Here is a 22643-nt window from a genome sequence, read left to right as displayed (position 1 = left end):
AAGCAAACAATGGTCTCTTCCTGATGTGCACTTATATTAAAGGGTTGTTACCCTAAAATTGACATTTCTTCCATTTTTGCCAGACCTAAAAAAAATTATCTTGATGTGGTTTAAACATTGTTCTGGACAGAACATTCCATTTGGTTGTTTTACGGTTAACAAAGTGTGATTTTGAGAGTGAAAACCTGAAAAAAACTGAAACCTGGTAAAACAACTAAGAAAATGGAATTTCTGAAAAAAAAACTAAACAAAATCAGGCAAAATAAATTTGAATGTATTTTATAGGCCCTACACCACGTCATACCTCAGAGCAACTCCTACAATAAACATCCCTGAGACAGCCAGAGGTAGAACAGCCTGATGATGACTATACAGTAGGCTGTGTGTGTGTGCGTGTGCGCATGTGGTGACAGAGAGCCAGAGGTAGGGCAGCCTGATCACCATACATACAGTAGATTAGATGGAACAGTGAAATAACAAGGGCAGTTGCCAATTCAATTCATTAGGCTATTATAAGGTTGTAACAACCGTTTTGGTTGGCTCTAAACGTCAAAACAACAATTGCAATGCCTTTAAAGTGACTAAACCAAGTATACTTTACTGCTACCTATTCAGATTGAACCATGTGTTCTGTTTCAGATCTTAACCTTGTTCCTTCTTTATGACCACACATTATCCATCAGATAACCTCCAGGAGATTGTAAACAGGCCTTCCTCCTTCAGAACTTTCCTGTTCCTGACCTGCACTGTTCTATTCCCCCAGCCTTTTATGATGTTTCAACAGAAAAAGAATGTTGGAAGTCAGCAGATCCAATCAATGTGTATCAAAGCACAAAGTACAGAAACACCCAAATGACACAAAGCACAGCTTATGTTATGGAGAGTCCCCTGAATGACCCTTGCCTACCCTTGGTGTCACAACAACTGGACGCAACACAGTACATCTATACTGAACAAAAATATAAACACAACGTGTATAGTGTTGGTCACATGCCTCAAGATCCCAGAAATGTTCCATATGTACAAAAATATAATTTTTGCTGTAAGCTACGGACAACGAACACAATTGCATTTTATCGATGGCAATTGGAATGCACAGAGATACAGGGACAAGATACTGAGGCCCATTGTCATACCATTCATAATAATGCACGTCCTCATGTCGCAAGGATCCGTACACAATTCCTGGAGGCTGAAAATGTCCCAGTTCTTCCATGGCCTACATACTCACCAGACATGTCACCCATTGAGCATGTTTGGGAGGCTCTGGATTGACGTGCATGACAGGGACGGACCAGTCGCTGCATCAGATGGGCCATTCCCGCTGTCTCCCTCAATGGTCAATTATTCTGTCACGTTGGTACGAATGGATTCGGGAGACAGGCGCAGGAATGCGTAATAGGAGTTTTTATTAAGCCCCAAATTACGGCGTGCCGTGTAAAGGTACGGGGACGAAGACTAAACAAACACGTAACAAAAACACAGGGTTGAAACCAAAACAAAAGAGCAAGGAGTACCTCGAATAAATAAACCTAGCGCATAATGACTATCACACGAGACAAGACCCGTAATCATCTGCGCAATCCACAAGGGCACGAAAGGCCAAAACTGTCACGTCTGCTGCCGCTCCCCCCACCCACTGGCGATTGAGCGTGCCAAGCTGCCCTGCATCACGCACTCCTATCATTCATTACGCACACCTTCCTTCCCTCGTCAAGCACATCAGTGAGATTGAACTCACCTGGACTCACTCATCACCTATTACCTACCCTATATTTGTCAGTTCCCCAGCTCTGTTCCCCACTTCTACATTGATTGTTTTTTGTCTTTGTTTTCTTGTATGCTGACGCTGTTCCTGTCTTGTTCCTTGTCCGTTCTTTATTAAATGTTTTTCTCCCGGTACCTAATTTGTCTCTCCAGCGTTAACTCATGTGACAAAAACACACAGCACAGGCACTGACACGCACCAACGGACATAATAACAATAATCGGCAGTACCATGGTGAACAAACGGCACATATATACAAATACAATCAGTGGGAATAGGGGCCAATTGTGCGCAATGAAAGTTCCAGAGGGATCCGTGACAACACACACTCGTGTCTTTCTTTATTGGTCCACGTTCTCTATTGGTTCTATTTTTCAAAGCAGACTTACTGTAAGAGGCCATAATGCTGAAGGAGGACTAGAACCAGGATAGTGGGTAGCTAGGGCGAGAATGATTCAGTGTAGCCAATGTCTACAGTTTAAGTCAGAGGTTTACATACACCTTAGCTAAATACATTTAAACTCAGTTTTTCACAATTCCTGAAATGTAATCCTATTAAAAAAGTCCCTGTTTTAGGTCAGTTAGGATCACCACTTTATAATAAGAATGTTAAATGTCAGAATAATAGTAGAGAGAATGATTTATTTCAGCTTTTATTTCTTTCATCACATTCCCAGTGGGTAAGAAGTGTACATACACTGAATTCATATTTGGTAGCATTGTCTTTAAATTGTTTAACTTGGGTCAAACGATTCGGGTAGCCTTCCTCAAGCTTCCCACAATAAGTTGGGTGAATTTTGGCCCATTCCTCCTGACAGAGCCGGTGTAACTGAGTCAGGTTTGTAGGCCTCCTTGCTCGCACACACTTTTTCAGTTCTGCCCACATATTTTCTATAGGCTTGAGGTCAGGGCTTTGTGATGGCCACTCCAATACCTTGACTTTGTTGTCCTTAAGCAATTTTGCCACAACTGTGGAAGTATTCTTGTGGCCATTGTCAATTTGGAAGACCCATTTGCGACCAAGCTTTAACTTCCTGACTGATGTCTTGAGATGTTGCTTCAATGTATGTAAACGTCCGACTTCAACTGTATGTGTGTGTTTGTGTGAAGAAACTATGTGAAGAATTCACACAGCTCTGTATGTAACTAAAGGCCATTAGAAATGGCTTATTTCAAGAGTGGGAGCCCTGAAAATAAACTCCACGTCGTATGTGTAAATCCCACTTCCTCTTTCCCGGTTAGGAGGCCAGAGTGGAGACCAGCTCAGAAACCATAGCCTCTGTGCATACTTTCGCCAGATGGAAAATGTTCATGTTTCTAAAAAGGCCTTAATGGTTTTCAATTCCCCTTTTCTTTTGCCTTTCATCCTCTCTCTTTCGCTCTCTTCATATGTCCTCTTTAAGTGTATCCCCTACTGACATTGCCATTGGGTCATCAATAGTGCCTCCAGCACTTCTGCTCTCCTGCACATAGAGAGAGGCCAGCTACGCTTCACTCACAACATTTATGTGAAGGCCGCTTGGAAGAAGTCCACCTGTACAAAACAAAATAGGCCTGAATTCATGGCAGGAGGTTTGCAGGGCAGGCTAATGGTTTACAATTTCAGTAACACTACCCTGTAGAAAAATTAACAGCAAGCGGAATGTGGTGGAAAAAACAACCAACATGTGCATACATTTATATGTATATAGCCTATAGAGAGAATTAGACTGGTGCATACCATGGAAATACGTTTCACGTCTTTGTGAGTGGAAACACATGACGGAATATGCCTGAACACAAACTGCTGAGTGGCTGAATGACTATGCAATTATGAAGCATGTAACTAAATGAAGCTTCTAAAGTTCAAATATTTATCAACTCTGTGTCCACCTGGATTGTGTTAGCTCATCTTGGTAGAAAGCCAAAATAACCCAAACACATGATTGGACCGTCTGAGCATACGTGATAAGTGCAGCTCTGCCACTGTAGGTTCAGGGCTCAGAGAAGCATCCCTGACAAAGAAATGGCAATAATAGATGTGTGGTGTGGGTGCCCTAATTTCCCCGCCTTTACGTCATTGCTTAAGGAATACCGCCCATGCCAACCCCCACTGCCCCCATTTCTCCCCCTATCTCACACACACTTACGCTCACATACGTGCACGCACATATTTCTTGTCCTTTGTTCCCATTTGATGCATTCAGTAGAATGCCCTGAGACGCAATGACACCCCCCACTCCTCACGACACCCCCCCACTCCTAGCGACCCCCCCCCTCCTCACGACACCCCCCCCACTACTCACAACACCCCCCACTCCTCACAGCACCCCCCACTCCTCATTACACCCCCTCACAACACCCCCACTCCTCACAACACCCCCCCACTCCTCACAACACCCCCTCACTCCTCACAAAACACCCCCCCACTCCTCATTACACTCCCTCACAACACGCCCCCACTCCTCACTACACCCCCCCCCCCCCCCCCACTCCTCACAACACCCCTCACTCCTCATGACACCCCCCCACTCCTCATGACACCACCCACTCCTCTCTCCTTCCCGCAGGCAAACTGGGATAATGTGACTCTGTTCTGAAAGGCAAGAGCCCCCCACTCGCACATGCACACGCACACGTACACACACACCTCTGAAAGGGCCTACAGAGAAAGAGACTTCCTGGGCCAGTAGTGTGTGTATATTAGTCACAGTCACATTGTGTGGCTGCATTGGGTTCATCCATCACCACAGTAGAGAGATAGTAATTTACCAGCTCTATCATCACCACTCATAAAGCACACTGGGGGACCTCCAAGCAGGAGTCCTCTTGAGGTAGGCCTAACTTCTGTCCTGGGGATTCTCACTCTGCTTCTCAGAGTGTTGGAGATGCTTCTACCGGGGAACATAGTGGAGTAGACTGTTTAGAGCCTCTGTTTATAGGGGCCTGTTTCTATAGCTGAACCTGGATGTTTAACAGCTACGTGAAAGAATGCAGAGACCATTTCACTTTCTCTTAGCTTGCATTCACTTCACAACAGCGTCAACTAAACAAACACTGGCACCCTATCCCCTATTACAGTGCACTACTTTTGACCAGGTCCCATAGGACCTGTAGTGCACTACATAGGGAATAGGGTTCCATTAGGCACCAAGCGTAAGTACGTCCTTGTGGGACAGAGTGTGTAGGTGAGAAAGGTAACACCTACCTACAGCAAATACTGCAGTAATAACTATGTAACTACAATAACTATGTAAGTACAAAATCCTAAAAATGTATCATTTGGTCATCTGATCCTAATAATACCAGTCGTCGACAGTGTGAGAGGACATCATCTTATGTAAGGTGGAAAAATATAAACAGTTAACTATGAGAAACAGCCTGCTGAGTTTCTGAGGGGGAAACTCAGTCATACTCCCTAATTCTCCATCTGGTGTCATTTCATCAACCCACTGTAGGACAGAATACATGGAAACTCATGTTTCATAGGCCTTGGATTCACACTCACGAAAGACTCCTTTAGAAGACAGCCCATAAAAACCCTGCAACAGGAGACATTCATATCACCTCTCCTCGCTGAAATGCTGTGTCTGTTGTTAAATGATTTTAAACCGTGTGGAAATCGATATATGCTTCTCAGTCATCGCCATGTAAAAATACTCAAGGGGCTGAAGCATTTTTCACCTCAGAAAACCCCTGTGACAACTTTGCCATTCTAGACGATGATGACCTCACACTAAAATTGCAAATGCCTGTGTGTTCGAGCTATGTTATTGTGACAGTGACATACCGCAGTAGGTGAACCAATGGCAGGGGTTAAACTCCTTTTACACAAAGCAAACTCAAACAAAACCTGGTTTTCATTTTATCCCATTTACTCAAAACAGGCAACATTTAATGTCAAAATATGTAGCCTTCCCATCTGCAGAACAGCGCCAGTAAACCCTAATTTGGTTTCATTTGAGTGATTCACGAAATGTCATGTTTAAGGTCAGGTTTAAGACGTTTCACCTGGATCCCTAATGACAGGTTGCCCTTTGCTTACAGAACATCCATCTTGCACCAGAGGCTGGCTGGTGTGGCTGGCTGGTTGTGGACTACAGCTGGTGTTGGTGCTCTGTGAAGTCTGTGACTGACTGTAGGCCTGGCCCACAGGAACCACACTCCAACCAACAGGATGGGGAGGCGGTAAATAACACTGATATTTCAGATGTGACATGGGGTTGAATAGTAGCCTAAAGTCACTCCCCAGGTGTAACGTATGGTTTACTTTCTCTTGTGGTGAGTAGTGACACGCATGTTAGAGGTAACAAACATGTTCTTGTTGTTGTGCAATCACCGCTAGCAACCAGAACAAGGTGATTCTGGATTCAATTCTCACTAAAGTAGAGCGCTTCAAAATAATGTGAAAACTGTAACATAGGCTTACATTATTCCCATGTAATATGCAATTAAAACACATTTTATATGGCCAGTGGTGTCTGCGGCTACACAACCAGCAGTAGCTACAATAGTTGACGATCCCTAACCCCAGTTCCCCTCTGACCTGGGAGTAGGGTCAATACGAGTCATCATCTGTTTGACTTCTAGATGTCCCTGATAGACAAAAGCTGTCCAGACTGTGAATGTTAGCTGGCAGTGGACTGTACAGAAGAGCGTGGAGTTTATTGGCCGGTTCTGAACATCTATCATGAGTTACAGTGGAGTGGAAACTTTAGGTAATGTATAGTAGTGTGGTAACAGTGTGTTACTGTATGAGGCAAGAGTAGCTAAATGTAAAGACTAGCTCTTGTACTTCACACTAGCTGCCTGGTGACTTGTGAACATGGGACTTTTGTTTGAGGCTTGATGCTGGAGATTGTTCCAAATCCCAACTCTGACCAGCAAGCACCTGTCAACTCACTCGGTGTTCTACTCCCCACTATCTGAACCGACACTGACTGATGATGTTTAATGACTAAGTCCTTCATCTTACAACCGTATTCTGCAGGAAAAGATCAGGCCGATAATGGAAATGTTTCACATTACCATACACACTTTATATATACACAATACACAGTGCATTCGGTAGGCCGTCATTGACTTGCCTAGTTAAATAAAGGTAAAATAAAATAAAACAAACACCCAATTCGGAAAGTATTCAGACCCACTGACTTTTTACACATTTTGTTACCATACAACCGTATTCTAAAATGGATTTTAATAGTTCCCCCCCCCCCCCCCCTCATCAATCTATACACAATTCCCCATAATGACAAAGTAAAAACTGATTTTTAGAAATGTAAACTAAAATATCTAATTTTTATAAGTATTCAGAGCCTTTACTCAGTACTTTGTTGAAACACCTTTGGAAGAGGGCATCAAGTCTTCTAGGGTATGACGCTACAAGCATGGCACACCTGTATTTGAGGAGTTTCTCCCATTCTTCTCTGCAGATCCTCTCTGTCAGGTTGGATGGGGAGCGTTGCCGCGCAGCTATTTTCAGGTCTCTCCAGAGATGTTCGATCGGGTTCATGTCCAGGCTCTGGCTGGGCCACTCAAGGGCATTCAGAGCCTTGTCCAGAAGCCACTGCTGCGTTGTCTTGGCTGAGGTCGACCGATTATGATTTTTCAACGCCGATACCGATACCGATTATTGGAGGACCAAAAAAAGCCGATACCGATTAATCGCCGGATTTTTTTAAATGTATTTGTAATAATGACAATTACAACAATACTGAATGAACACTTATTTTAACTTAATATAATACATCAATAAAATCAATTTAGCCTCAAGTAAATAATGAAACATGTTCAATTTGGTTTAAATAATGCAAAAACAAAGTGTTGGAGAAGAAATTAAAAGTGCAATATGTGCTATGTAAGAAAGCTAACATTTAAGTTCCTTGCTCAGAACATGAGAACATATGAAAGCTGGTGGTTCCTTTTAACATGAGTCTTCAATATTCCCAGGTAAGAAGTTTTAGGTTGTAGTTAATATAGGAATTATAGGACTATTTCCCCCTAAACCATTTGTATTTCATTAACCTTTGACTATTAGATGTTCTTATAGGCACTTTAGTATTGCAAGTGTAACAGTATAGCTTCCATCCCTCTCCTCGCTCCTCCCTGGGCTCGAACCAGCAACACAACAACAACAGCCACCCTTGAAGCAGCGTTACCCATGCAGAGCAAGGGGAACAACTACTAGAAGGCTCAGAGCGAGTGACGTTTGAAACGCTATTAGCGCGCGCTAACTAGCTAGCCATTTCACTTCGGTTACACCAGCCTCATCTCGGGAGTTGATAGGCTTGAAGTCATAAACAGCGCAATGATTGACGCACAACGAAGAGGTGCTGGCAAAACGCACTAAAGTGCTGTTTGAATGAATGTTTACGCGCCTGCTTCTGCCTACCACCGCTCAGTCAGATACTTAGATACTTGTATGCTTCTATGCTCAGTCAGATTATATGCAACGCAGGACACGCTAGATCATATCTAGTAATATCATCAACCATGTGTAGTTAACTAGTGATTATGATTGATTGTTTTTTATAAGATAAGTTTAATACTAGCTAGCAATTTACCTTGGCTTACTGCATTCGCGTAACAGGCAGTCTCCTTGTGGAGTGCAACGAGAGAGAGGCAGGTCGTTAGAGCGTTGGACTAGTTAACTGTAAGGTTGCGAGATTGGACTCACACTCTCATCATTGCACTCACACTGCTCACACCTGTCTGTGTGGACCGGCTCTAAAATAGAATGTGGTTCTATTTGTGATGCTTAATGCTCTGCAAGCCCCGCCTCTCCCATCTCCTCATTAGTTTTTAGGAGCATATACCCACGTGGGTGATTGAAAGATGAACTGAGGTCCACACTCCAGTCGAGTCGGTAGTGGTAATGCACCTTAAAGTTGGTTTCCAACTGCCATATAAGGTCCAAAGAAGAAGAAGAAACCTGAAAGAGGAGAGATTACTAGAAAACAAACCGTTTTACCCTTTTATTTGTGGATTAATTGTCGGAGTAGAGGACCTTGTGCATTTCAGGTCAAATAACAAACCAATGTTTATATCCCTGGACAAATTAGCTAGCAACAGCCAGCTAGCTAGCTAAATTGCCATAAATGTTTGCTTATCGACCTGTCCCCAAATTAATATAATTGGTTGAGAGTTCGTTTTGATATTTCTCCACCCCATCTGAGGTCCTGAGCTCTCTGGAGCAGGTTTTCATCAAGAATCTCTCTGTACTTTGCTCCGTTCATCTTTCCCTCAATCCTAACTAGTTTTCCAGTCCCTGCCTCAGAAAAACATCCTCACAGCATGATGCTGATGCTGATGCTGCCAACACCATGCGTCATCATAGGGATGGTGCCAGGTATCCTCCAGATGTGACGCTTGGCATTCAGGTCAAAGAGTTCAATCTTGGTTTCATCAGACCTGAGAATCTTGTTTCTCATGGTCTGAGAGTCATTTAGGTTCCTTTTGGCAAACTCCAAGAGGGCTGTCATGTGCCTTTTACTGAGGAGTGGCTTCCGTCTGACCACTCTACCATAAAGGCCTGATTGGTGGATTTCTGCAGAAATGGTTGTACTTCTGGAAGGTTCTACCATATCCATAGAGGAACTCTGGAGCTCTGTCAGAGTGACCATTGGGTTCTTGGTCACCTCCCTGACCAAGGCCCTTCTCCCCCAATTGCTCAGTTTGTCAGCCACCTCTAGAAAGAGTATTGGTGGTTCCAAACCTCTTCCATTTAAGAATGATGGAGGCCACTGTGCTCTTGGGGATCTTCAATGCTGCAGATATTTTTTGGTACCCTTCGCCATATCTGTGCCTCGACACAATCCTGTCTCAGAGCTCTACAGACAATTCCTTCAACCTCATGGTTTCGTTTCTGCTCTGACATGCACTGTCAACTGTGGGACCTTATATAGACAAGTGTGTATTTCTAAATCATGTCCAATCAATTGAATTTAACACAGGTCGACTCCAATCAAGTTGTAGAAACATCTCAAGGATGATCAATGGAAGCAGGATGCACCTGAGCTCTATTTTGAGTCTCATATTAAAGGTCTGAATACTTACGTAAATAAGGTATTTCTGATATTTTTAATACATTTGCAAACATTTCTAAAAACCTGATTTCACTTAGTCATTATGGAGTATTGTGTGTAGATCAATGAGGGGAAAAAAGATTTAATCAATTTTAGAATAAGGCTGTAACATAACAAAATGTGTAAAAAGTCAGGGGTTCTTAATACTTTCTGAATGCACTGTGTGCTACTTTATATCTAAAATCCACTTTGCTATTAGTGAAAATATTTTGGGTAAACTACGTAAAATCATTAGAGATTTAACACATCGGTCTCTAATACATTGGGCAATGTCTTCATTCATAATTGTTTGGTAATTTAGCCGAACACAGTAGCGCAGTCATCGTCACAATAAAGTGCTACATTGTTGCAACTGTGTTAATGTCATGTGTACACTCCCTTTCTCCCCCCCCCCCCCCACACAAAAAGCAAATGGATTATCTTACTTTTCAGTGCTTGGATGAGCGCCTTCCCATCTTTGATCAGCTCTTTGATGAATTTATTGGTCTTGTCCAGTTCCAGTTCGTGAGACTTCAATCTGTCTCGGAACTGGGGACTGTCCAGATAGCAGTCACTAAACTCCAGAGCAGGCAGTCCCATGTTTCCTCCCAGTCCACAGTATCCGAGGTCGGAGGATGAAGAAATCTTTGACTTATGATGTGCAATCCAATTATAAGAAGGTAGTAGAACACAGAGAGCAATATTCAGATACCTGGCTACATTACATTACACACCCAATAACCTTCCTGACAACATGCAGGCGGGCAAACGTGGATCTGGCTTCTTTTAGCCTAGGATCCAAACGGCATCACCAAAAAACTGCACGCGAAAAACTGTGCTTGTCCGGGAGGGAAGTGCTGAAATAATATTCAGTTCTTGGCTGTCAAAAATCCCAGGTAAACCTTCTGTGCATTCCTCATGATAACATCATATTAGTGATGAAAAGGGGAAGAAAGTGAAACGACGAGACACGGTAATAGTTGCGTATTCTTCGACTGGGCGATTAAATTGCAGTCCTTTTCTCTCAAGCTCTGGCGTCCGTACCAACCTACCCCGAAACAGATAATCTTATGATGGATGCGGCTGTAGACCAATAGTATTGCTGAGTTCCAAAACGGTCCGAGGAGGCAAGCCACACTACCAATGACTGCACTACATTTGCAGGAGATGGGTGCGTAAAGAAAGAGCTGGCTGGTCAAGAACGCATCGAAGTCACTTCAGAAAGGGGAATTTATCTGGGGGGGTTACATCAACCTGCTCAGGCTCGGATTAGCAAAGCGACAAATTGTTGTTTAATCTTAAACTGTTTAAATTACGAGCCCATTTAGTGAGCAAGTGTTAGGCCTGGGTAAATCCACACATCACTGGCCTTTATTTAATCTGCTACACTTGCAAATCGAAATGTTATCAATAATGGGACCGTAAATCAATCACAAACTCAACTAATGCCTTAACTGTTCATTGCAGTTTGAAATTAATAAATTGGCTTGTTTATACATGATATATAACCCCTTTATAAATAATAGAGTGTATGTGTGTGCGCGCGCGCGCGTGCGTGCGTGCGTGCGCGCGCGTGTGTGTTTGTGTCAGTCTAGACAGAGTCTGTGCTGTTTATCTATGTAACAAATCATCACCTCATGTCAGGGAAAAGAGTTATTTCGCTTAAGATTTTAGCAGTGCAGTGGAGATACAAGTCCACACTTGTTTGTGGTTACTGTGTTGGCAACTCCAGATTTAGATGTGCAACTTCCTCCAACACAGTACGATCATGATGAATGCTAATTCGGCTATTCAGTTTCCATACAGTTTTAATTTGCAATTACAAATACTGCTAAAAATCTGCAACTGTAGGAATTTCATACCGATTTGAGCCTACAAATAAGATAAGATAAAAAATGATTTATTGCTTGGGGTCTACTTTACCAATGGGTTCCATTCGCTCCTAGAATTAATCATATCATTTTACATCTGTGAGGGGCCTTCAACCAGCCCTCTCGTTGCAAATAACGTGACTCTGGATCATTCACTTCCTTGCATGTTTATTACTTACTCTGGAACACTGTTTGCATTGACCCCCTTATTTTATTCTTATCTAGTATTATTTTTCTTGCACTGGCTCGATGTACACACACACACACACACACACACTCTTCACACACGCTGCTGCTACTTTCTGTTTATTATCTATGTGTACCTACATGTCCATATTACCTCGACTACCCCGTACCTCTGCACATTGACTTAGTACCTCTTGTATGTACCCTCATTATTGTTATTTTTATTGTGTTACTATTTTTACTTTAGTTTATTTAGCACATTTATTTTACTTACTTTTGAAAAACTGCGTTGTTGGTTAATAAGGGCTCATAAGTAAGCATTTCACTGTAAGGTCTACTACACCTGTTGTATTCGGCACATGTGATAAATCAAATTTGAATTGTTTGTTTTATATCAGTGTTCCATATCTGCTGTATAGTACAGTGTTCCATTTATTGTAGTAGTGTCCCATTAACCCATTCTGTACACTTTTAGAAAAAAGGGTTCCAAAAGGGTTCGGTTGTTCCCATAGGATAATCATTTTCAGTTCCAGGTAGAACCCTTCTGGGTTCCAGGTAGCATCTTCTGTGGAACGGGTTCTTCATGGAAACAAAAGGGTTCTACCATGAACCAAAAAGGGTTCCTCAAACGGTTCTCCTATGAATAACCCTTTCTGGACTAGGTAGCACCTTTTTTTCTAAGTGTAGTAGTCTATAGTATTATATTATGGGGTGGTTTGTTCCAGCTGCTTTAATCTAAACACAGGAGGTTGGAGGCACCTTAATTGGGGAAGACGGGCTCGTGGTAATGACTGGAGCGGAATCAGTGGAATTGTATCAAATACAGATGTTTGATGCCATTTCATTCGCTCCGTTCCAGCTGTTATTATGAGCCGTCCTCCCCTCAGCAGCCTCCACTGCAACAATACCATAATAAACATTTACATTGAATGTTCTACAAGACGTGGGAGCAGTTTAACAAAATTGTATAGGCTAAGAATGAATTTTGAAATCACATAGGTCATCCAAAATATTATTCCTTGTTGAATGAGTGGTGTGTAATCAACCATATGGAACTCTTAACCAACCATGTCAGGAAACTAAGTACATGCACCATTCCCTGGGGCCTGAGCCAGTGACTCATACAGAGAGGAGAAAGTCTTCCCCTCTGGTTGACATGCTGGGAAGGAGAATGCCCCTCTCTCTCTCCAGTCTAAACCAGGGCTAGCCTGGGTAATCCAGCCCCAGCCCACTGAGAGGTAGCAAGAGACACAGTGGACCTTTGAGTCCCCCCAGTATCCATCCACAAGCTTTTTTCTATAGAGGGAACCTCTCACACAAGGTGGTTAGAAACCCCTATCAGGAAGTCTTGAGAGAGCTCTCTCATTCACTCATCAGCCAGGCCGGCCAGGGGTGATCTCATAGCTGGGACATTTCAGCTAGGCTCCAGAACACTCAAAGATGGGAAAGACACTTAAGAACCTGCCATATTCTCTTCTCTTCTTTCCAGAGAAGCCAGGGGCCCATTTCTGTCATAATGCTGGGGTTATACAATTCACAAATGGATTACACTGGGTGTCATTCACCAAAGGAAGTCTTAACATGCTGGCCCTAAGGCACGGGCTGCGCCCCGCTTATTGGTAATGACTACCTCTACTTCCTCTGCATAGTGCCCCCAGAGAACACTTACTATTCTGTGATTGGATTGGAATCATGTGATTGGAATCTACTGTATTTACAGTATGAGGCATTTGTAAGGAGTGCTTATATTTTCATTGATGGTCTGTTTTGCCGTCTCCTGGTTGAAGTAAGTACTGCAGGAGGGCTCATCAAATCCAGGACTTTCAAGTTGCTGTGAAAAATTAATAGGTGAGGAATAACTAGGTAAGTGTGTGTGTGTGTGTGTGTGTGTGTGTGTGTGTGTGTGTGTGTGTGTGTGTGTGTGTGTGTGTGTGTGTGTGTGTGTGTGTGTGTGTGTGTGTGTGTGTGTGTGTGTGTGTGTGTGTGTGTGTGTGTTGCTATTAACATGCAACGATCATGATGTTTGAAGTTCACATCTCCCTCAAAGTATCCCTCTTTAACCATACTAATCAACAGCGTGATGATACACGTTCACAACTCTCCCAACACCTGTATACTGTGTACGTATGTGTGTCTTTCGGAGGGGTTGGGTTAAAAGAGGAAGTCAAATTTCAGTTGGATCTTGTGTGCAACTGATCAGAAAAGGGATCTTAATCTTAATAAACTGTAACATTTAGATTTTTCTATGGAAATCTGTTATGTTTGGAAACACTCCATTTATCCTGCCTCCAATCTAAGTCTTTAAAGCTAGAATCCATAATTTCTACATACATTTTTTGACTTATGAATGTATTATATTGGAAACCACTGGTTCTTGAAGAACATGACTTATAAATTATTCAACTGTTTTACCCCATCAGAACCCAAAATATAAGCTTGTTTTACTCCAATGTTTGTAAACAAAGTAAATGTAAAAATTTAAAATAAAAATAAAAACTTTATAGCCTCAAAAACACGGTTAAAACTATTACATTGATATCATGCATGGTCAGTCCTTGCATCCATAGCTCTGTCTATAATTTTGAGAGTGGTTGCATTTCTCCAGGCTCATCCCTCAGCTTTTCACAGAAACAGATGTGTTATTGTTTCATTTAAGGATTCTAGCTTTAAAGTTGCCTGATGTATTTTCAACATTCTTTCACTTGCATCACTACATTCACCCCAAAGCCTTATGATTAAAAACATATGGATGAAATACTGGCATATGCTCACCTCAGACCCAACACTCAGCCATCAATTCAAGGAACCCCCCAACAAACGTGCCCCCAATCTTCACAGTGGACTAGTCCAAGCCAGCTTTAACACGGTCCTATACAAAACCCTCCTTACTCCCCTGAGAGATGGAAGCTACCCTTGTGGCAATTGTGCTCAGTGCAACAACGCCAAAAACAACTTGAGTTCTGACAGCCTAGGTCTGGAAAAACATACTGTGTTAAAGGTGTGGTCAGATGCAACACAAAAAAAATTGATTTACATTCTATGCTGTGTTTGTGACTAAATGTACTTGCGCAAGACATCCAGATGCTTGAAACAGAGAATAAGCAAACATAAGAATTCTTTCTAAAAGATGCAAGGATGAAAACGTTTTATTTTCACTCTGTGCAATGCTCTCTCACAGTGTCTCTTCTCAACAATTCCAGAGCACTGAGAAGGTGGAAGTGTCACCAAGAACAGAGGATAATGACCTTATCCATACTTTAGGCACCCTACAGCCGTTAGGACTTAATGAGGATTTTGAAATGAGGGTCATGTTGTAAATTCCTATTGTCATAATTTTTGCTTCATTGTATTAGGTTGTCCTGTATTCATGGCGGCCTATTGGCCCGATACGTCCCCGACAGGTTACCTTAACCTTTACATTTATCTAGTTATTTTGTTAGATTTCTCCTGGTTCTACATATGTATATAGTGTTTACCTTTAATCCATTTTTTTTGCCGCTTTTCAGCTGTGTTACTGTTTTTGAGAGTATGGTTTCCTTATACTAACTAGATAGAATATAACATACTATAGATGTATTTCTACTAGAACAAAAAACAATGTTTTAGAAAAAAATTGTTGTTAGCATTAGGAACCCAGTGTTTTGTTCTTGTAGAAATACATCTATAATATGTTTTTTTCTATCTAGTCTTTATATTTCATTCTAATATTATGACATCTAGTGACCATTTTGGGTACTTTCGATTACCACAGGTGTCTGTGATTATATCTGGCTCACTGTGACTGCGTTTAGACAGGCAGCCCAATTCAGATTTTTCCACTCACTAATTGGTCTTTTCACCAATCAGATCAACTGATCTGATATGAAAAACTCTAATGTGATTGGTCAATAGACCAACTAGTGAAAAAAGATAAGAATTGGGCTGCCTGTCTAAACGCAGTCACAGTGAGCCAGATATAATTACAGATACCCGGGGTAATCTAAAGTACCCAAAAGGGCCATATAAAGACTAGATATAACATAAACGCAGCCTGTGTGGCCTTATTTGTCCCACTATTGTTTGTGAAGACATACTCTGATGAAGATCGACAGACTGAAAACTCAGCCACAATTAACTACATTTGCATCTAAATGGAAGTGTGTGGAGACTTTTTCTTGTTTCTCCAACTTAGCCTGTATTATAAATGATTGAACATGCAGATGTAGAGTATGAATTATGGAATGGCCACAGTTTGGGAAAGCACCCGTGAAGACTTAAAGCAGCAGTCCACATGAGGCAGAGTAAATTATTAATCCAGCATGCACTTCGTATGTTGGTGACAGTGTGGCTCCACAGCAACACCCACTGCCTTGCTTTGCCTTGCCAACCACTGTAAAAATAGAAACAAACAGAGGATAACAAGAGGTTTAATTTTCTCTGACTGCAATGTCATGGAGGGAGTTACGGTATAACACTGTCACTCAACACTGTTTCAATTTAATGTTGTTTATGTGACCGGTTTACTTTACAGTGCCTTCAGAAAGTATTCACAAATCAAATCAAATGTATTTATATAGCCCTTCGTACATCAGCTGATATCTCAAAGTGCTGTACAGAAACCCAGCCTAAAACCCCAAACAGCAAGCAATGCAGGTGTAGAAGCACGGTGGCTAGGAAAAACTCCCTAGAAAGGCCAAAACTTAGGAAGAAACCTAGAGAGGAACCAGGCTATGTGGGGTGGCCAGTCCTCTTCTGGCTGTGCCGGGTGGAGATTATAACAGAACATGGCCAAGATGTTCAAATGTTCATAAATGACCAGCATGGTCCAATAATAATAATTACAGATAGAACAGTTGAAACTGGAGCAGCAGCACGGCCAGGTGGACTGGGGACAGCAAGGAGTCATCATGTCAGGTAGTCCTGAGGCATGGTTCTAGGGCTCAGGTCCTCCGAGAGAGAGAAAGAAAGAGAGAAAGAGAGAATTAGAGAGAGCATACTTAAATTCACACAGGACACTGGATAGGACAGGAGAAGTACTCCAGACATAACAAACTGACCCTAGCCCCCTGACACATAAACTACTGCAGCATAAATACTGGAGGCTGAGACAGGAGGGGTCAGGAGACACTGTGGCCCCATCCGATTCACACCCCTTGATTTTTTTCCACATTTTGCTGTGTTACTGACTGAATTTAAAATTGATTAAATTGAGATTTTTGTGTCACCGGCCTACACATAATATCCCATAAAGTCAAAATGGAATCATGTTTTTAGATTTTTTTTTACAAATTAATAAATAATGAAAAACCGAAATGTCTTGAGTCAATAAGTATTAAACCCCTTTGTTTATGGTAAGACTAATAAGTTCAGGCGTAGAAATTTGCTGAACAAGTCACATAATAAGTTGTATGGACACTCCGTGTGCAATAAGAGTGTTTCACATTATTATTTTATGACTACCTCATCTTTGTACCCCACACATAAACTCAGCAAAAAAAGAAACGTCCTCTCACTGTCAACTGGCTTTATTTTCAGCAAACTTATGTTTGAACATAACAAGATTCAACAACTGAGACATAAACTGAACAGTTCCACTGACATGTGACTAACAGAAATTGAATAATGTGTCCCTGAACAAAGGGGGGGTAAAATCAAAAGTAACAGTCAGTATCTGGTGTGGCCACCAGCTGCATTAAGTACTGCAGTGCATCTCCTCCTCATGGACTGCACCAGATTGGCCAGTTCTTGCTGTGAGATGTTACCCCGCTCTTCCACCAAGGCATCTGCAAGTTCCCGGACATTTCTGGGGGGAATGGCCCTAGCCCTCACCATCCTATCCAACAGGTCCCAGACGTGCTCAATGGGATTGAAATCCGGGCTCTTCGCTGGCCATGGCAGAACACTGACATTCCTGTCTTGCAGGAAATCACGCACAGAACGAGCAGTATGGCTGGTGGCATTGTCATACTGGAGGGTCATGTCAGGATGAGCATGCAGGAAGGGTACCACATGAGGGAGGAGGATGTCTTCCCTGTAAAGCGCAGCATTGAGATTGCCTGCAATGACTACAAGCTCAGTCCGATGATGCTGTGATACTCCGCCCCAGACCATGGCGGACCCTCCTCCTCCAAATCGATCCCGCTCCAGAGTACAGGCCTCGGTGTAACGCTCATTCCTTCGACGATAAAAGCGAATCCGACCATCACCTCTGGTGAGACAAAACCGCACCTCGTCAGTAAAGAGCACTTTTTGCCAGTCCTTCTGGTCCAGCGACAGTGCGTTTGTGCCTATAGGTGACGTTGTTGCCTGTGATGTCTGATGAGGACCTGCCTTACAACAGGCCTACAAGCCCTCAGTCCAGCCTCTCTTAGCCTATTGCGGACAGTCTGAGCACTGATGGAGGGATTGTGCGTTCCTGGTGTAACTCGGGCAGTTGTTGTTACCATCCTGTACCTGTCCCACAGGTGTGATGTTCGGATATACCGATCCTGTGCAGGTTTTGTTACACGTGTTCTGCTACTGTGAGGATGATCAGCTGTCCATCCTGTCTCCCTGTAGCGCTGGCTTAGACATCTCACAGTACAGACATTGCAATTTATTGCCCTGGCCACATCTACAGTCCTCATGCCTCCTTGCAGCATGCCTAAGGCACGTCCACGCAGATGAGCAGGGAGCCTGGGCATCTTTCTTTTGGTGTTTTTCAGAGTCAGTAGAAAAGCCTCTTTAGTGTCCTAGTTTTTATAACTCTGACCTTAATTGCCTACCGTCTGTAAGCTGTTAGTGTCTTAACGACCGTTCCACAGGTGCGTGTTCATTAATTGTTTGAACAAGCATGGGAAACAGTGTTTAAACCCTTTACAATGAAGATCTGTGAAGTTATTTGGATTTTTACGAATTATCTTTGAAAGACAGGGTTGCCAGAGAGGAAGGAAACCGCTCACGGATTTCAACCTGGGGCCAATAGTGACTTTAAAATATTTACAGAGTTTAATGGCTGTGATAGGAGAAAACTGAGGATGGATCAACAACATTGTAGTTACTCCACAATACTAACCTAAATGACAGAGTGAAAATAAGGAAGCCTGTACAGAATACAAATATTCAAAAACATGCATCCTGTTTGAAATAAGGCACTAAATTAACTTTATGCCCTGACTACAAAAGTGTTATGTTTGGGGCAAATCAACACATCACTGAGTACTACTTTTCATATTTTCAAGCATAGTGGTGACTGCATCATGCTATGGGTATGCTTGTCATCGGTAAGGACTAGAGAGGGTTTTTTTATAAAAATAAACATAATAGAGCTAAGCACAGCCAAAATCATTGAGGAACCCTGGGTTGTCTGCTTTCTAACATACATTGGGAGACAAATGCACCTTTCAGCAGGAAAATAAAAATATATGTATTTAATCCATGTCAAGGAAAATTGTATATTTGTGCTTTTCCAATAGTCCATTTGACTGGGTTCATGCAAGTGACTGATTGAACATGCCTGGGAGGAATCCTCACTATCAGTATAAGCAAATTGGCAGTACTCCCATAACATTGTTTTGAGAATGGAAAGGGGTGTCTCAGTTTCAAGGTCTCAGCTTGGAGAGAAGTAGCCTTGTGAGGTATTGGTCGGTCACATGCAGCTCCCGACCGATGTGTACTATGGTGCATTAAGTTTGTTGGAATGTCTCCAGCTTGCTGATAATAAAGAATGATTCATTTAAGATTGACTTCAGGTGTCCTTGGTGGTAACTTTCACTACAATTTGGCATCACAATGATTGATTCTGCCTGCAGAGCTTTCCAGTGAGGTTTTGCGAGGAAACTGGTGGCACATTTTTTTAAGCGTGAGGGAAATTCCTGTCTGACCAACAAAAAAAAACACTAAAACTAAACATAAAAATGAAGGAGGGTACCACTAGTTTTAAGTAATAGCATGATGTGTTATTCTATATGTATAGGAGGCAGCAAGACTATAGAATTAGATTGGGTGGCAGGTAACCTAGTGTTTAGAGCGTTGGGCCAATAACCAAAAGGTTGCTAGATCGAATCACCGAGCTGGCAAGGTAAAAATCTGTCATTCTGCCCCTGAACAAGGCAGTTAACCCACGGTTCCTAGGCTGTCAATGTAAATAAGAATTTGTTCTTAGCTGACTTGCCTAGTTAAATAACATTTCTAAAAATAGAGACTATAGCATTTATGACTCATAAACTTTTGAGACTATAAATTCCGAGGGACTATAGATGCTATAGACTGACTATAGGGACTATGGATGATCAGAAACATTTAATTAAATAATTCATCTGAGGTACAGGGAAAGAAACACTCTCTTAATGTGATTGAATGACCTCTGACATCTGTCCTGACTTTCTGGTGAAGCCTGATCACCCTCACTAGAAAGGCTAGAGACATTGGGTAATATTTAGATGTAATATGTGAACACTGACAATAAGGAAGAAGTTTATAATGTATCAATAGTCCTATGTAGAATGGTTCTGGAGAGGATGGCTGGCGTTCTACATGCCCCTAACCAACTGTGTTATTTTGTTCATTTTTTTGCGTTGTTTGTAACTTATCTTACAACTTATTTTAAACATAATGTTACTGCTTTCGTGTCTTATGACCGAAAATAACTTCTGGACATCAGAACAGTGATTACTCACCACTAGCTGGAAGAAGCATTTTCCTTTAACTAAACTCTTGAAACTAGCAATCCCGAATCCGGGATCGTAATCATAGCCTCAAATGAATTAGCATAACGCAGCGGACATAAATACCCCTAGAAACTTTTCCTATTCATGAAAATCGCAAATTAAATTAATGAAATATATTCAAACACAAGCTTAGCCTTTTGTTAACAACACTGTCATCTCAGATTTTCAAAATATGCGTTACAGCCAACGCTAGACAAGCATTTGTGTAAGTTTATCATGGCATAATGCTATGCTAGGCTCTGCTGGCAGCAGGCAACATTTTCACGAAAATAAGAAAAGCAACCAAATTAAATAATTTACCTTTGAAGAACTTCGGATGCTTTCACTCAGGAGACTCCCAGTTAGATAGCAAATGTTCCTTTTTTCCCAAAATATTATTTTTGTAGGCAAAATAGCTCCCGTTTGTTCATCATGCTTGGCTGAGAAATCGACCGGAAAATGCTAACCCTACAACGCCAAACTTTTTTCAAAATTAGCTCCATAATATCGACAGAAACACGGCAAACGTTGTTTAGGATCCATCATCAAGGTGTTTTTAACATATATATTCGATAATATATCTGCCGAGGCAATTGGTTTCTCATAAGAAACGATTGGAAAAATGGCTACCTCAGTATTTTACGCAAGATTTTCTGCGGGAGACACCATGTGACCACTTGCTATATATGGTCCCTTACGGCTATTCTTCAATGGAAATGCGTAAAAAGACGTCACAATGCTGTAGACACCTTGGAGAATACGTGGAAAACGGAAGCTCATTCGTAGCTCATTCACAGCCATATAAGGAGTCATTGGCATGAGGCGGTTTCAAAAAATGCGGCACTTCCTGGTTGGATTTATATCTGGGTTTCACCTGTAACATCAGTTCTGTGGCACTCACAGACAATATCTTTGCAGTTTTGGAAACATCAGAATGTTTTCTTTCCAAAGCTGTCAATTATACAGTGCCACAGTTTTTTGCACATCGAGAGACTGAAATTTTTTCCCATTCATCCTTGCAAAACAGCTCGAGCTCAGTGAGGTTGGATGGAGAGCATTTGTGAACAGCAGTTTTCAGTTCTTTCCACAGATTCTCGATTGGATTCAGGTCTGGACTTTGACTTGGCCATTCTAACACCTGGATATGTTTATTTTTGAACCATTCCATTGTAGATTTGCTTTATGTTTTGGATCATTGTCTTGTTGGAAGACAAATCTCCGTCCCAGTCTCAGGTCTTTTGCAGACTCCATCAGGTTTTCTTCCAGAATGGTCCTGTATTTGGCTCCATCCATCTTCCCATCAAATTTAACCATCTTCCCTGTCCCTGCTGAAGAAAAGCAGGCCCAAACCATGATGCTGCCACCACCATGTTTGACAGTGGGGATGGTGTGTTCAGCTGTGTTGCTTTTACGCCAAACATAACGTTTTGCATTGTTGCCAAAAAGTTCAATTTTGGTTTCATCTGACCAGAGCACCTTCTTCCACATGTTTGGTGTGTCTCCCAGGTGGCTTGTGGCAAACTTTAAACGACACTTTTTATGGATATCTTTAAGAAATGGCTTTCTTGCCACTCTTCCATAAAGGCCAGATTTGTGCAATATACGACTGATTGTTGTCCTATGGACAGAGTCTCCCACCTCAGCTGTAGATCTCTGCAGTTCATCCAGAGTGATCATGGGCCTCTTGGCTGCATCTCTGATCAGTCTTCTCCTTGTATGAGCTGAAAGTTTAGAGGGACGGCCAGGTCTTGTAGATTTGCAGTGGTCTGATACTCCTTCCATTTCAATATTATCGCCTGCACAGTGCTCCTTGGGATGTTTAAAGCTTGGGAAATCTTTTTGTATCCAAATCCGGCTTTAAACTTCTTCACAACAGTATCTCGGACCTGCCTGGTGTGTTCCTTGTTCTTCATGATGCTCTCTGCGCTTTTAACGGACCTCTGAGACTATCACAGTGCAGGTGCATTTATACGGAGACTTGATTACACACAGGTGGATTGTATTTATCCTCATTAGTCATTTAGGTCAACATTGGATCATTCAGAGATCCTCACTGAACTTCTGGAGAGAGTTTGCTGCACTGAAAGTAAAGGGGCTGAATAATTTT

General features: G+C 42.1%; 1 protein-coding gene across 2 annotated transcripts in view; it reads right to left on the bottom strand.

Moving 5' to 3' along the window:
- The window catches only part of LOC110537768 (rho GTPase-activating protein 26), a 124986-nt gene extending 113954 nt beyond the window's left edge, over positions 1–11032 (bottom strand). For both annotated transcript variants that reach the window (XM_036937776.2, XM_036937777.2), the window contains exon 1: positions 10260–11032. In XM_036937776.2, coding sequence (XP_036793671.1) covers positions 10260–10413 — 154 coding nt within the window. In that variant the 5' untranslated portion in view covers positions 10414–11032. The remainder of the gene's footprint in view (positions 1–10259) is intronic.
- Positions 11033–22643: the final 11611 nt, after the last annotated feature.

The sequence above is a fragment of the Oncorhynchus mykiss genome, chromosome 12 (genome assembly GCF_057628025.1).
Source record: "Oncorhynchus mykiss isolate SJ-2025 chromosome 12, ASM5762802v1, whole genome shotgun sequence".
NCBI classification, from domain to species: domain Eukaryota; kingdom Metazoa; phylum Chordata; class Actinopteri; order Salmoniformes; family Salmonidae; genus Oncorhynchus; species Oncorhynchus mykiss.
This window is presented reverse-complemented; position numbering and strand designations above follow the sequence as displayed.